The sequence below is a fragment of the Myxine glutinosa genome, chromosome 6 (assembly GCF_964187855.1).
Source record: "Myxine glutinosa chromosome 6, kmMyxGlut1.1, whole genome shotgun sequence".
NCBI classification, from domain to species: Eukaryota; Metazoa; Chordata; class Myxini; order Myxiniformes; family Myxinidae; genus Myxine; species Myxine glutinosa.
Window position 1 is genome coordinate 82,965,462 of NC_136266.1, and position 14,607 is coordinate 82,980,068.

General features: G+C 43.6%; 1 protein-coding gene across 4 annotated transcripts in view; it reads right to left on the reverse strand.

The window, feature by feature from the left end:
* EDC4 (enhancer of mRNA decapping 4) overlaps nt 1–14,607 on the reverse strand; it is a 143,622-nt gene that overhangs the window by 21,523 nt on the left and 107,492 nt on the right. For all 4 annotated transcript variants that reach the window (XM_068120489.2, XM_068120487.2, XM_068120488.2 and 1 more), the window contains 5 exons: nt 9,864–10,019; nt 9,669–9,696; nt 2,188–2,359; nt 1,951–2,106; nt 1,591–1,706 (listed from right to left, as the gene is read on the reverse strand). In XM_068120489.2, coding sequence (XP_067976590.1) covers nt 1,591–1,706; nt 1,951–2,106; nt 2,188–2,359; nt 9,669–9,696; nt 9,864–10,019 — 628 coding nt within the window. The remainder of the gene's footprint in view (nt 1–1,590; nt 1,707–1,950; nt 2,107–2,187; nt 2,360–9,668; nt 9,697–9,863; nt 10,020–14,607) is intronic.

A 14,607-nucleotide genomic window follows, 5' to 3' on the forward strand; every position in this document is an offset into this window, starting at 1 on the left:
GAACAAACTCCCCCACTCCCTTCAATCCCACTCCTCCCTCCAGGTCTTTAAAACAGCTGTTCACCACCATCTCTTATCTTCCCCCATCCAAAACCTAGTTCTTTTATACCCCCGCTAATTCACCCCAGATACACTTTTTTGAAATTCCAACTTCTTTCCTGGAAGTCCTTGCAGTGTCCATATGTTTTATATCTCTCCCACCTCCCCCCAAGCCCTCTCCCTCCCACATTTCTCTCGATGTCCCTGATCTCAAATGTTGTGTTTGTGTCCTTCCCCATCTCTCCCCATCTTGTCTACCGCTCCCCTTATTTTGTGTTTTATGTGTCGGTTTGACTTTGTGTGATTAATGTTAGCTCTTTCACGAGCCTCGATCTTGTATACAAAAAATAATAATAATAATTTATTATTATTAACCCATAGTGAGAGTGAGATTTGTCAGGATCGAAAGACATGTTTTAAGTGTTTGACTATCTTGTGATTTTACCGAGGACTGCAGAGAGTGAAGAAGCTGCCGCCTGCCGCACCAAGTTGACTGCACGAGGTAAGTATTCCATGAATACCATCTAGTTTGCCTCATGCTCAGAGTCTTTCATGTGTTTTTTTTGTTTTTGTTTTTTTGTTGCAAACTCCAGGCATGCTGTCATGTGCCTTCTTCTCAGGAGTGGCTTCTGTCTGGCCACTCGCCAATAGAGGCGAGATTTGTGAAGTGCTGTATTGACTGTTGTCTTTCCCACAGGTTTTCCCATCCCAGCCAAGGAACTCTTTAGTTCTGTCAGAGTGGTCAGTGTGTTCTTCGTCACCTCCCTGACCAAGGTCCTTCTTGTCTAGGAAGAGTCTGAGTAGATCCATATTTTTCCATTTCCAAATTGTAGAGCTCACTTTGGCAACTTTCAATTTTTTCAGTCTTGGCAACTTTCAACACTGGAAATTGTTTTGTACCCTTCCCCAGATCTATAGTACCTCCTCAAAATTCTATATTGGAGTTCTACGGACAGTTCCTTGGACTTCATGGTGTAGATTCTGCTCTGACATGCAGTCAAGTGTGGGACCTTAAAAGAAAGGTGTGTTAATTTCTAAATCATGTCCAATAAATTTAATTGGTCAGAGGTGGACTCCAGTCAAGTTGTAGAGACATCACAAGGATGATCAAATGAAATTGGATGCAACTGAGCTCAATTTGGAGAGTCATAGCAAAGGGGTAGAATACTTATTGACTCAAGACATTACAGCTTTTCATATTTTATTATTTTGGAGAAATTTCTAAAAATATATTACACTTTGACATTATGGGGTATTATGTGAAGACCAGTGACAAAAATCGCAATAAATTCCGTTTTAAATTCAGGCTGTAACACAACAAAATGTGAAAAAGCCTTGGGGTATGAATACTTTTTGAAGGCACTGTATATATGCAGACATGCCAGAATTTACAGCAACACAAATAGACAATGGGTACGTTTACCCCTCCTATCCATGCTTCAGTATTTATGCGCCAAGTATTGTCTGGAGCCAACGTGTGTATAAGAAGGCTGCTGCTCTTTCAGTAAGCCATCTCTACTATTCCTTCTGATATTCCCATGTGACCCTCACCTTTGACTTTACAACTCTTGTGACAGTCTCCTTCAATGTGCCTTCCACAGAAGAAAGCTTGGAAGTAAGGCTGCTATTCAACTGTGATGCTACAGGCTCAAGTGCCTTTGACAGACCTGTGACATAATAAATATAAAATAAATTGATCAATCTGTGTATCTCGAGGTAAAAGAATGACAAGTGGAGACAAATACGAGCTTTGGTAAATAATGAGTAAAACACAGTTCAACCCAAATTTTGAACTTCATTACTATGCAGCTCTTTAAAAAGTTGCATTTTAGTCTGCAGCATAAAAGTGCAAACCACATTCTTCAGTTCATATTTCATTAAACATATGGTATCTGGTGAAGGAATACATACCAGGTGCAACGGTTTTCTTCATTTCCTCTCGCACAACACGATCGATTCGGCCTCCAAGAGCAGGCACCAATGTCTGACCCAAATTCTGTACCAATTGTTCTTTGTATTGGCACATACGATCAGAAATCTCTGCCAATCGCTGCTCCAGCCAATCACCTACACCAATTGTTAAGGTCATCACAGAAACCATCTTGACAACACATTCACTCTCATAAAATAGTAAGGTTCACAGGATACGCTGTCTTTGGGAGTGCTCAGACACAGTGCTGTCGATGTGCCCCATGAGTGCATTCTGGAGAGCATTGAACCGGTTCTCCCCACGCTCTTCTGCCTCTCGCCGCCCACGCAAGTCCACACGCAGCTCTTCTTGTTGTCTCTGCAGGTCCGTCAATGCTATTCGTAGTGCCTCCTGGAAAAGGGATCATTGGTACAAGCAAGGATACGCCATTGGTGCTTGGAAGAGCTCATGTCCCCACTTTGTTTTTTTTTTTTTTTGTTTTTTTTGTATACTGAATCGAGGCTCGTGAAAGAGCTAACATTTATTTCACAAACAAATCAACCAGACAAACAAAATATATAAAAAGAGGGAGCGGAAGACAAGATGGGGAGAGAAGGGGAAGCACACAAACATAACATTTGAGAGCAGGGAGATGGCTTGGGGGGAGGAGGCATGGGAAGGGGGGGGGGGGGGGGGAGTGGGAGAAGTATAAAACACAAGGACACCAAGGACTTCCAGGACAGAAGTTGGTATTTCAAAAAAGTGGATTTGGGGTGAAATTAGCAGGGGTAGAAAAGATCAAGGTTTTGGATGGGGGAAGATAAGAGATAGTGGTGAACAGCTGTTTTAAAGACCTGGAGGGTGGAGTGGGATTGAAGAGAGTGAGCGAGTTTGTTCCAGAGGTGGGAGAAAAGAGGAATGAAGGAGTGAAGGTGAGCAGAGAGTCTTGATTTTGGCAGTTTAACCATAAAAGGGTTGCAGGCAGATCTTGTGTGACCTGTAGGAATATTTGGGGGACAGAGCCCAGAGAGAGCTGGGGGGGGGGGGGGTGGGGGGGGCAAGGCCAGAGAGGAGTCGGTAGAAGACGGAAAGACCACCAACCTGCCTGCGGTGAGTGAGTGAAAGGCCCTTGGAATTGGCTTCATCGAGGGAGATTCCAATGATTCTGAACGCTTTGGTTTCAACAGCGTGAAGACGAGCTCGGTGTGAGGCAGGAGCACCAGCCCAAAGGGGAGAGCAGTATTCCATTGAGCTGCGGATGGAAGCCTTGTATGTGGTGAGGAGCTCAGGTGTGCCAAGGAAGAACTTTGCACGACGGAGAATGCCCAGTCGGCGACTGGCTTTGGAGACCAGATTTGAAATGTGGTTTTCCCAGGAAAGATCATGGCAGATAGTGAGACCCAAAAGCTTGAGTGACAGAACTTCTTGGAGAGGATTATTCAGAAAGTGGATGGGAGGGTTGTCCAGTCGGTCTTTTCGGAGAGACATCGTAAGAGTGTGAGATTTGTCAGGATTGAAAGACATGTTCGACTTGTTTGCCCAGTCTGTGATTTTGTCCAGGTCTGCAGAGAGTGAGGAGGCTGCAGACTGCCGATCTGAGGGATGAAGAATGGAGCGACAGAGAGTAGAGTCATCACCAAAGAGATGGAGAGGATTTTCAAGAGAGTCAGAGAGATCATTGATGAAGACCAGAAAAAGCACAGGGCCCAGAACACTGCCTTGGGGAACTCCAGCCTGAACAGGAAGAGGAGATGAGAGAAACCCATTCAGGGCCACACGTTGACTATGACTAGAGAGGAAGTCCGCCAGCCATGCGTGGAGATTACCATGGATACCAAAGGAGGAGAGTTTGGTGAGCAGAGCGGGGTGCCAGACCGTATCGAAGGCACGTGATATGTCAAGGGAGACAGCTCTAATTTCGTGTTTGGCATTGAGGACTTGTTGAGAAAGCAGAAGCAGCATGTCCAGAGTAGAGTGACCAGGTCTGAAACCAAATTGATGATCAGAGATCAAGCCATTGGAGAAGAGGAAAGATTTCATATCTGAAGCAATGATGGATTCCATGACTTTGCTGATAATTGGGAGAAGGCTGATTGGTCTGTAGTTGCTAGGATCTGTTTTTGCACCTTTTTTGTGCAAAGCGGTGATGTTGGCTGATTTCCAAGCAGATGGCAGATGACCTTGAGCAAAAGAGAGGGTGAAGAGAACAGAGAGAGGGAGTGAAAGAGCGGAAGAACAGGATTTTAGGACCCGTGGGCTGATGTCGTCAGGTCCAGTTGCAGAATCAGAGTCGAGGGTTGACAAGCTTTTCCACCTTGTCAGGAGGAAAGGACACAGAGTCCAGGAGCAGCTGGGTACGACTGGGTATGGTGGGTACAGAGAGGGAAGGGTTTGGGACACAAGATTTAGAGGCAAACACAGAGTTGAGGCATTCAGCTTTTTCACGTGCGGAGTCAGCTGTGTAGCCGTTTGAGGTGAGGGAGAGGATGGAGGGGGAACAAACACCAGAAACAGATTTGACCAGACGCCACCAGGATTTGGAAGAGGGAGACAGATAAGAGAGTTCGGTCTTGAGAACGGAGAGATATTGTTTCCTGGCTCTCCCGAGGGTGGACACACACTTGTTTCGGGGTTTGTGAAAGGAAATGAGATTTCCTTCCGTTGGATTTGCTTTACAGGAGACGAAGGCAAGTTGTTTCTGGGCAACAGAAATTGAAATTGGAATACAAAGTTGGAACAAAGAAATTGGAACAAAGTTGGAATGAAGATAAAAGAAAGAAGAAACGTGCTGCTGAGACTAACAGCAATGCAATCTGTTCCATCAACATCGGCTGTGGTTGATGATGATGATGAGTGAGATTGAAAGCTCCGATTCAGGGGACAATGAATTCAAACTCCAAAGTCCATCTTCTGCCAAACAGGCGAAAAAGGCTCCCATCAAGGTGATCACTCCAGCAATGGTGGCAACTCTGGACAGAGTAAATCTCTCAGATCGGCGTGCTATGTTTGTGGCCAGTGCTTTTGCACAATCTCTTGGTCATACCATTGAAGACGAGTGCAAGCCAACAATAATAAATAATTTGAGTAATTGAAAATAGATAATTATCGATGAATTGATGTATGATGCTAAAAATTCTGTATATTATTCATTAAAATTTGTCAACATTTTGAGCAACCTCTAAATATTGTCCAATCATTCTCAAAATTTCACCACAAACTACTTTCTTCAATAGGAATAGGGGCAGGCTTGTGGAGAAATGAAAATCCAATCTTCAAATTTTTGGATATATATACAGTATATATAATGTTGCTGGGTGAGGCACTCAAACGCACATCACACCATTTCCTCAAAACTTACGCTGCATACGCTACACCAATCCTCAACTACACACTCTGGTGCAATTCAGACGTGCTGTACTTCTCAACCCTGCTTAGATTGAGGCCATGGGTCTCCTATATCATCAATTTACATAGGCCTGATTGTAGCTCCTTCATGAGTCTCGATTACGTAAAAAATAAAAAATAAAAACTAGATTTGAAATTTGCATGTTGCACCATCACAAATCTCTACACTTCCCACCTAAAGCAACGTTTAAAGATGGAAAAATGTTCCATCAGGAATGTCCCAATATCAAATTTTGAGTAAAAAAATGTTTTCACTGTTTTCACCCCGTGACCTCAAGTTCCCAACTCATGGGGCATTAACCGGGGGTCAAATCCCCCAAAAACGTAACATATTTCATGCGTTCCCCAATGTTGATTGCATATGCTAAGTTTCATTTAAAATGTTTTAAAAGGTGCCTGTAATTGCATTTCTCGGTACATGATATTTTGTCACAATCACCTGGATGAGGGAGTGCTTGAGAATGGGGTAATTTATGGTAGACGACATCAAGACTATGAATGGGCAATGGCCTGAGGTAGTGATGAACGGCTGTGTTGAAGCCCTGGAGGGAAGAATGTTGGCTCCACAGGTGAGAGAGGAGAAGAACAAATGAGTGCAGGTGAGAAATGCTTAGATTTTGGGAGTTTAACAAGAAGAGAGTTCATGGCAGACCATGTGTGCAATGCAGAAACCTGGGAAGGAAAGGGCAAAGAGAGGTCAGAGGGTGCAAGACCAAAAAGAAGGCAGAAGAATACACAGAGGCCACCAACCTGCCTGTGGTGTGAAAGTAACAGGCCTACATCCTCAACTTTGTCATGGGAGATCCAAATGATTTTGAGGTCGTTGCTTTCCACGCCATCAAGTGCAAGGCACGAGGCAGGGACACCAGCCCAAAGAGAAAAGTAGTACTCCATCATTAAACGAAAAAAGGCCTTGCAGGTCATCAAAAAGTTTAGTCTGGCCAAGGAAAGTTCTTGCACAATGAAGGATGCCGAGTCGGCAGCTGGCTTAGGAGGTCATCTTGGAAATATGGTCTGCTCACGAAAGATCATGGCTGATGGTGAGGCCCAAAGGTATGAATGACTTAAGTTCTTCAAATGCGGTGTTTAGGAAGTAGATGGGAGTGTTTGTCAGACGGCGTGCCCCTTCTTCGAGCCAGGGTGAGTTTGTGGGATTTGTCGGCGTTGAAAGATATTGTTACGGTTTTTAGAACCTTCACTAGTAAATTTTAGTAAATGCATCCCTTATAAATGTTCCCCTGTAAATATTCCCATCAATTGGCTTGTTAAAGATCGCACCCTAGTTAGTCCATGAACAACACGTAGCGAACCACTGGACCTCTTCGTAGTTATTTCATTATTATGTGTTTCAGTTAAGGATCTGTTCCCAGTAGTTGAATCTACATTGCATTAATGAAATAAGAGTAGGCTCCAAAGTTCCCTTCAAAAGCGGTGCGAGTGGTTTTCTATCTCCCCACAAGACGCCATTGCCCATGTGCTTCATCTCGGAGAAGAAGGGGGAGGAGTCCCCAGAGCTCCAGGAATAAGGCGTGGCCGTCAACGCACCATCAAGGGGCGGAGCCGGTGAGCCCTCGCGACCAATCAGGGCCGAGGCGAGCTCACCGGTGGGTGTATCCTAAAAGCCGCGGCTTGATACGCAAAAACCCCATATAAGCGCGGCGCGCGGACTACTTGGGATGAGTGGTTGGGGAAGCAAAGAGAGTGGTGAGGAGAGAGTCATGCGTGGGTCGTGAGGCAGGAGACAAGAGAGGAAGCCCGAAGTACGAGTGGAGAGAAAAGCAATATACCCTCCCCGATTTGATAACCCCGCCGAATAAGGTCCGCTCGCGTGCAACCAATATCAGCGCTGCCTGCCAGGGTTTTCCCGCCACGACGCGAGTCGACTCCTGGAGCCGGACCTCGACGCCTACCGTCTGCCTGGGCCTTCTCATCCCTTCTTCCAGTCATTCCTGCCTGCTATTCCCTTTCGTGTGAGTCTGTTTGTCTGTCCTGTTTGTTGTCCTCGGGTAATATAAGACTGCTTAAGGCTGCCCTGTGTCTTCTTCTTCTTCTTCTTCTTCTGTATATTGCTTTCGTTTCTTCTTTGGTTTCTTCTTTCCCCCGAGCGCTTTCGTCCTGTCTCCAATTGAGTACCTGTGGCACGATTCGGCCAACTGCTTTATCAATCGGGTTAGTCTTTTGTTAACGGCCTGAGTCGTGGCTCGCTTCGCTCGGCGTGTCCATTACAGCCGCGGCTCGGGCAGGGCTCATTTCCTCGCTTACCGGAAGGCGCTGGTAATTAGGTCATCGGAATAATTGGCCTACTACCCTATTCAGCGCTGACCGGAAGTGGCGAGATAGTTCCAGGACTCGGACGGCCAGCTTAAAAAGCGAGGGGATTAAACCTCCCTCGGTAAGGGGAGTGCCGTCTCTGAGATCCTTAACAATATCTTCCAAGAGTTGGACCAGCTCCTCATTTTATCTATGTCTACAGAAGGGGGAGAGGCTGCTGCCTGCCTGGCTGGCTGAAGAATAACAAATGACACAGTAGAGCATGGAATAATCAGCAAAGAGAAAGGCAGGAATTTTCTGGGAATCAAATATCATTGATGGACATTGAATGAGGAACAAGACTGGGCTCAAAGCACTGCCTTGGGGCACTCCAGCCTTGGCAGGGAGAGGAGATAAGATGATCCTGTCAAGAGCTCCATGCTGAATACATGAGTGGAGAAAGTTATTGATTAATTTGTGGAGTCGGCCTTTGATACCAAAAGTTGAGAGTTTGGAAATCAAGGTGGGGTGCCAAACACTCAAAAGTTCGACATATGTCCAGAGAGTCGGCAGTGATCTCATGTCTGAGATTGGGCACTTTCAAACCATTTTTTGGGAGAGTTTGGGAGAGCAGCAACATGTCCGAGGTAGACTTACCAGGTCTGAAACCAAACTGATGATCTGAGATAGATCAGGCCACTGGAGAAAAGGAAGGATTTTATGTCAACTGCAATGATAGATTCAATGACCTAGTTTATAATTGGAAGGATGATAATAGACCTGTAGTTACGAAGATCTGTCTTTCCACCATGTTTATGTATTGCAGTGATGTTGGCTAACTTCCAGGCAGACAAAAATTGCCCCAGAGTGAATGATCAAGTGAACAGAGCAGAAGGAGGATGAGCAAGAGCAGTAGAGCATGTTTTCAGGACAAGTGCAATGATGCCGCCTGGGCCTGTCGGAGAATTGGAGTCGAGGTTTGCCAGAAACCTATCCACCTTCTCAAGTGGGAAAGACAGCATTCAGAAGCAGTTGGGTTCAATAGGTTAGCATAGGTGTAGAGATTGAATGAATGAATGAATGAATGATCGTTTTAAGGCCATTTTTCCCACCAGAGTGGGGGTTAGCCTTGTGGGCCCCATGACAATCATGGTTCCCTGTTTGAGGCAATGTTTTTATGGTCGGATACCCTTCCTGACACCAACCCTTAGTCGCCTCTTACGATGCGCAGGGATATGGTGTACCTATTCTAAATAGGTGTAGAGATCGAGTACAAAAGATTTGGAAAAAAACACACAATTGAGGCATTTTCACGAGCAGTTAGCTGTGGTACACGATAGCTCGCCTCGTCTTCCTGAAGGACACTATGGGATCTTTGACATACACAAACAAATGCTGGAAGAAGGAACGCCCAGTTTAATGTCCATCTGAAGGACGGCACACACTGATGTCTCGCTCTGCCAGCGAAACACTCGGATGATCATTTATACGAGTAGTTGGGTCAAAATTCAAACCCAGGCTAGATAGCTCAGAGGCAAGTATGCATACCTCTAGGTTGTTCGGTCAGTCCATGGATGCTATTTTAGAGTAGTTATTGAACTTTTGAGTCACGGACATTAAAACTTTTTGGCCTTTACTTCATTGGCTTCCTCAATTTATAACAAACTAAAAAATATGCTAAAATATTGTATAAGCTGACTCAACAAACTATTGCTTTATCTTAAACAGAGAATGTTCAGTATTATAAACAAATGTGAAAAAGGACTTTGGTTGCTTTTTGTTTCTGAAAATTTGAAATTTAGGTCGCATCAAGATACACATGATGATGAATACATCTTGTCAACCCTGCCAGCCATCATTTACATTAATCTTTTGTTTTTATTATAACATGAAAATTCCTCACCAAATTAAAATGCGAACAAATCTTATAAAACTTTTAGCCAAACCAAAATATATCGCTCATTATAAATTAATCTCAACTGTTATACTCGGATAAAAATATTACAACATTTAAAATCTGATGTCATTTTACATGAGGATAATCTTCCAATGAGGACGCTCTCACCTGATCAACGACTCGGCTTCCCTTATTGCTGCAAACAACAGCATCATGGTTAGAGTGCAAAGATTTAAAAAATGAAAATACAAAAAAAACCTCAGCAATTTTCTTTCATTACTATTGTCAATAAAAAAATGCCATTTAAAATAAGAGGAATAAAAACAGCAATCCTCTCACAAAACACCGGTGGTGCAATCTCACCCATCTTCGTGTTGACCACTCCGGCGTGCCCTCGGTGAGCCACGAGGAGAGGCCCGACCCTTAGTTTCCCGATGCCCAGGCTGTGCTGGGAGGCGACGGACGACGGGGTTTGCATCCGCCGGGGATGACAGGAATTCAATTTCTTCATCTGGATCACTGAGTTCAACAAAGTGGTGTTGGTGACGCAGGAGGAGGAGGAGGGGGGGGGGGGGGGGGGGACAGAAAAACAACAAAAGAATGAAACATGAATATCAAAACAAGCAAATCAGTAAAATGACTGGTGAGTTCCACTTTAAATTAATGCCAGAAGGAATGAACAAAAGGTCAACAAAGCCTAAGGCCTAAATGTAAACAACGTTGCCCGATATAAATAATGAAGCAAATGCAGGAAGCAGTGTTGAGAAGAAAACAAGCAAAGTAAACAAAACAAGAGATAAATATGATAAAAACCATGAGACACCACCACAAAAATAATAAATAAACAGCAGCCTTTTGGAGCCACCATGACTGTGGAATCATTTCTGTTACTCTCTCAGCACAAGGAAGCAGTTCTCAAAATTCCATTTACTTGCAACTTCAATACGATTAGCCCCAGACTGTCGTGTTGTTGTGAGCCGTGTCCTGCAATCGGCATCATTCAGCTCTCAGCGCTACATTCTAAATATACTAACACACAAATGACACGAACGACACTTGGTAGAGCGCATACCAACACCGGGCTGAAAATTTTACGTTTTGTATCCTACTGGTAGGCTGGATCTACATTCGGACCTGAACCAAAATCAAATCGACTTGTTGTTGTCACCTAACCAACTCATCCACCAAGTTTTGTCATAATCCATCCACAACCTTTTGAGATATCGTGCTATATATAGTTTTTCGCCCCATCTCTCAATTGTGAAGAATCACTTAAATTCTTGTATCCGGATCCGAATCCTGATCTTCACCAAAATCTAATCATTTTGTCCTTGTCACACACCCATTCTGTCCACCAAATTTCATCCGAATCCATGCACAACATTTTGAGGTATCCTGCTCACAGACATACAGATAAACAGACAGACAGATGTTGAGTGGTTCATAAGTTATTGCAGTAACACAGATTTCGTAACACAGACGATCGACATTTGATCCCAAAATTTCATCAGTTCCTCATTGTATTAAGGTCCAAAGTTATGCCTAGTTTGGTCAAAATCCCTTCAGTGGTTCACAAATTATCACGATAGCGATTTTTTAACAGTTCCAAATTTTGTAATAAGATGGTAACAAAAATCTGCTACTTTCAGCTAACAGTCACGTGATTTTGACGACAAAATATTATGGGTTCATCTTTGCATCATAATACACCTTTGTAGCAAGTTTTCTAAAAATCCCTTCAGCGGTGCACAACTTATTGCGGTGATGAACGTAAGCACAGAGGGACAGACGCACACACACACACAGCCGGAAAACATGACACCGACGTTTTCGGCGGTGGAGGAATGAATGATCGTTTTAAAGCCATTTTTCCCCGCTAGAGCGGGGGTTAGCCTTGCGGGCCCCATGACAATTCATGGTTCCCTGTTTGAGGCAATGTTTTTATGGCCAGATGCCCTTCCTGACGCCAACCCTTGGTCACGCTCTTATGATGCGCAGGGATACGGTGTACCTATTCTAAACCGGGGTACACACCGGGATCATTCATCCCAGCAAGCTGGTACTCAATTTGCCGACCTCGGAAGGATGACAGGCTGAGTCAATCCCCCTGGCGTTAATTCAGCGATCGACCGGGATTCGAACCCAGGATCCTAGGATCCCAAGCCAGCACCCTAACCGCTAAGCCAACACCAGGCATAAACAATATTACTTTCACCATTATTATTTCTCAAAAAAAACCTCCCCTCCCCAGAGATATGTTTCATCCCTTTTCACTACCCATCGAAAGCAAAGTTGACAGATGGCAAAAAGTTCAACCAGGATTGAGAAAATAGCAAATTTTGAGCCATTTTTTGCCCGTTTTAACCCTTGTGACCCTAAGTCCCCCACCAAGTTTTAAATCAACTACCCCACCCAAGGGGGCAGGGCCAAAATCTACTGCTCTTGCACCTTTATGCCATGTGGTAATCATAACTACTAGGTTTGGTGAATTTTTTCCCAACCGTTTAGAAGATAGCGTGACAGACAGACATTCCTGATTACAATATCCCCCCCTTTTTTTTTTTCAAAAAAAAAAAAGTGGTGATAACAAGTGAACCACCTTAACTCCCCCTTTAATCCCAGCAAAATCAAGTTCACCTCGAACCAGGTGGAATAATGTAATTGGCCAAACATTGAAAACTCTTCAACTCCATCAATATATACTCATAAAATAAAAACTAGAACAGCCATCTTCAACATCACGACATCAAACGATATGCCTCCGCCCACATTATTACATCATTATACATACAAGGGCATGCCCGTACTATATATATATCTAAAATTATATCCCCCCCCTCTATTTACATGAAATGGTTTGGTCCAAAGCGAACGGCTTGCGAGTACGGTGACAATCCCCCCCATCTATTTACATGAAATGGTTTGGTCCAAAGCGAACGGCTTGCGGAGTTTGGTAAAGAAATCGCCATAGCGTGCACAAACGCGCAGGAAAGCGAAAGAATCGCAAATTAGTTTTAATTAGTTTTAAAACATAGTTTAACGGCAACATAGTTTGCCAACGTGAAATAAATGAATACGCTCTCAAATGTGCCGTCCGAGGCAGAGTCTGTTCGCCACGTTCGGCACACGTGATAGCTCGCTGCTCTCTGATTGGTTGAATCGTTTTTTGGACATAGCTCGGTAACTACTTGTCCGATTAATATGAAACCTTGAAAAGGCACATCCTCGGGTCCCCAGCAGTATACCTGGCAAGTTTAAAGTATATCGGACCCGTGGTTGTCGAGAAACAGTGGTCACAGACATACAGACATACAGAGATTACTGGAATTATAGATAGATATACACCTGAACTTGTTCTGAGTCTGATTTAAATCCCTTCAGCTGTTCTCAAGTATCACATTTTTAACTGACATGACATCTGACCTTTGAGTCCAAAATCGAATCAGTTCATCTTTGCATCAAATTACTATCGTATCCCGACATCCGAGGGGTATACATTCCTGGAAAATGCCAACAATGTCGGAGGGAGACAAGTTTGAAAGCTCATTCTTGAGATTGGACATGTTTTTTTCTGGCTCTCCAGAGAGTAGACACACTTGTTGATAGCTTTGTGGAATAATCTGAGGTTGTCTTCAGTTCGATTTGCCTTCCATGAGGAAAATGCAAGTTGTTTTAAAGCAAATGCCTCACCGCAGGATTCAGAGCACCAAGAGAGGGAGGATGGGTAAGATCATTGAAGACGAGATGGAATAAATCTGTGCATAAGAGAGCAGTTTCTTTGGAAGAATTCCCAGGCTAAATTAATATCAGTGGTGGTGGATATAGAAGACGAGTCCTGATGTGTAAAAAAAAAAAAAAAAAATATATATATACATATATATATACAGTTATACACATTATATATATATTCTAGTGGAGTCACCCGTGGGAATCCCACGGGCATGGACGTGTGTGACATTTGGACATCTTCATTTAGTTGCTGCACATTCAGTTTTACAAAATGGTTACTGGCAATTTATCAGATGCACAAATGTAAACTACACAATGTATTTACTTCTGATAACAGGTGAATGCATGTGCGTGCACATGGGAAATACAGTTTGAAATGTGTCATTACATCTCATGTAAAATGTGACTTCAAGAGCTCAAATCCTCTCCCTCCCCGCCCCATCACAAACACACACACACACACACCTCGTTTTTTCATTTCTGTTCCTCACAATTCTCTCTCTTACTCACAGACACACACACACACACACACACACACACACACACACACACACACACACACACACACACACACACACACACACACACACACACACACACACACACACACACACTCAAATAAGAACGACGAAATATCTCTCGGCAATTTCCTGTCTCTGTTACTTGGGCAGTGTAAGACATATCGATCCGCGAAAAGCTGCGATTATTTAATAGGCAATTTGCCATCTGTGGCGACACATGAACGAAGCTTCGCACCTCTCCACACATTGTTGACTACGAATAAAGTTAAACATTTAATCATCATTTGCCGTCTGTGGCGATATGTGAACGAAGCTTCGCACCTCTCCCCACATTGACGACTATGTATGAAGTTAAACATTTAATCGTGACTATGGAAACGTCAGACGCGAATTCTTCATAAATCTCGGCAATTTCCCGTCTGTGTCATCTTGGGCGATGTAAGATACATCGAGGCGTGAAAAGCCGCGATTATTTAATATATGTCGGCAATTTCCCGATTCCCATGTGTGCGTTTATTTTTTCAATTATTGCTGAAACCGAGTCGAAAGCCATCAATAAAAATGAAATGAGATGGTGAATTCGAGATAAAATTGTGAGGGTGACTCAATGAATGGGCTTTATTTTACAGGCCTTTGAAAATGCATTTCGTTCTATAAACGGAAACTTTCATCGGATTTTATTCCCGTTTTTTTTTTCAACCGAGTCGAAAACCATGTTAGCGACTGTTAAAAATGAAATGATACATCGAATTAGAGTGGAAATAAAACTGTGAGAGAGAGCAAGACACCACGGGCCAAACAAAACAGGCCTCAAAGCTATGCGAGTAAATAAAATGGTGGATATTTGTTTTTGAAAC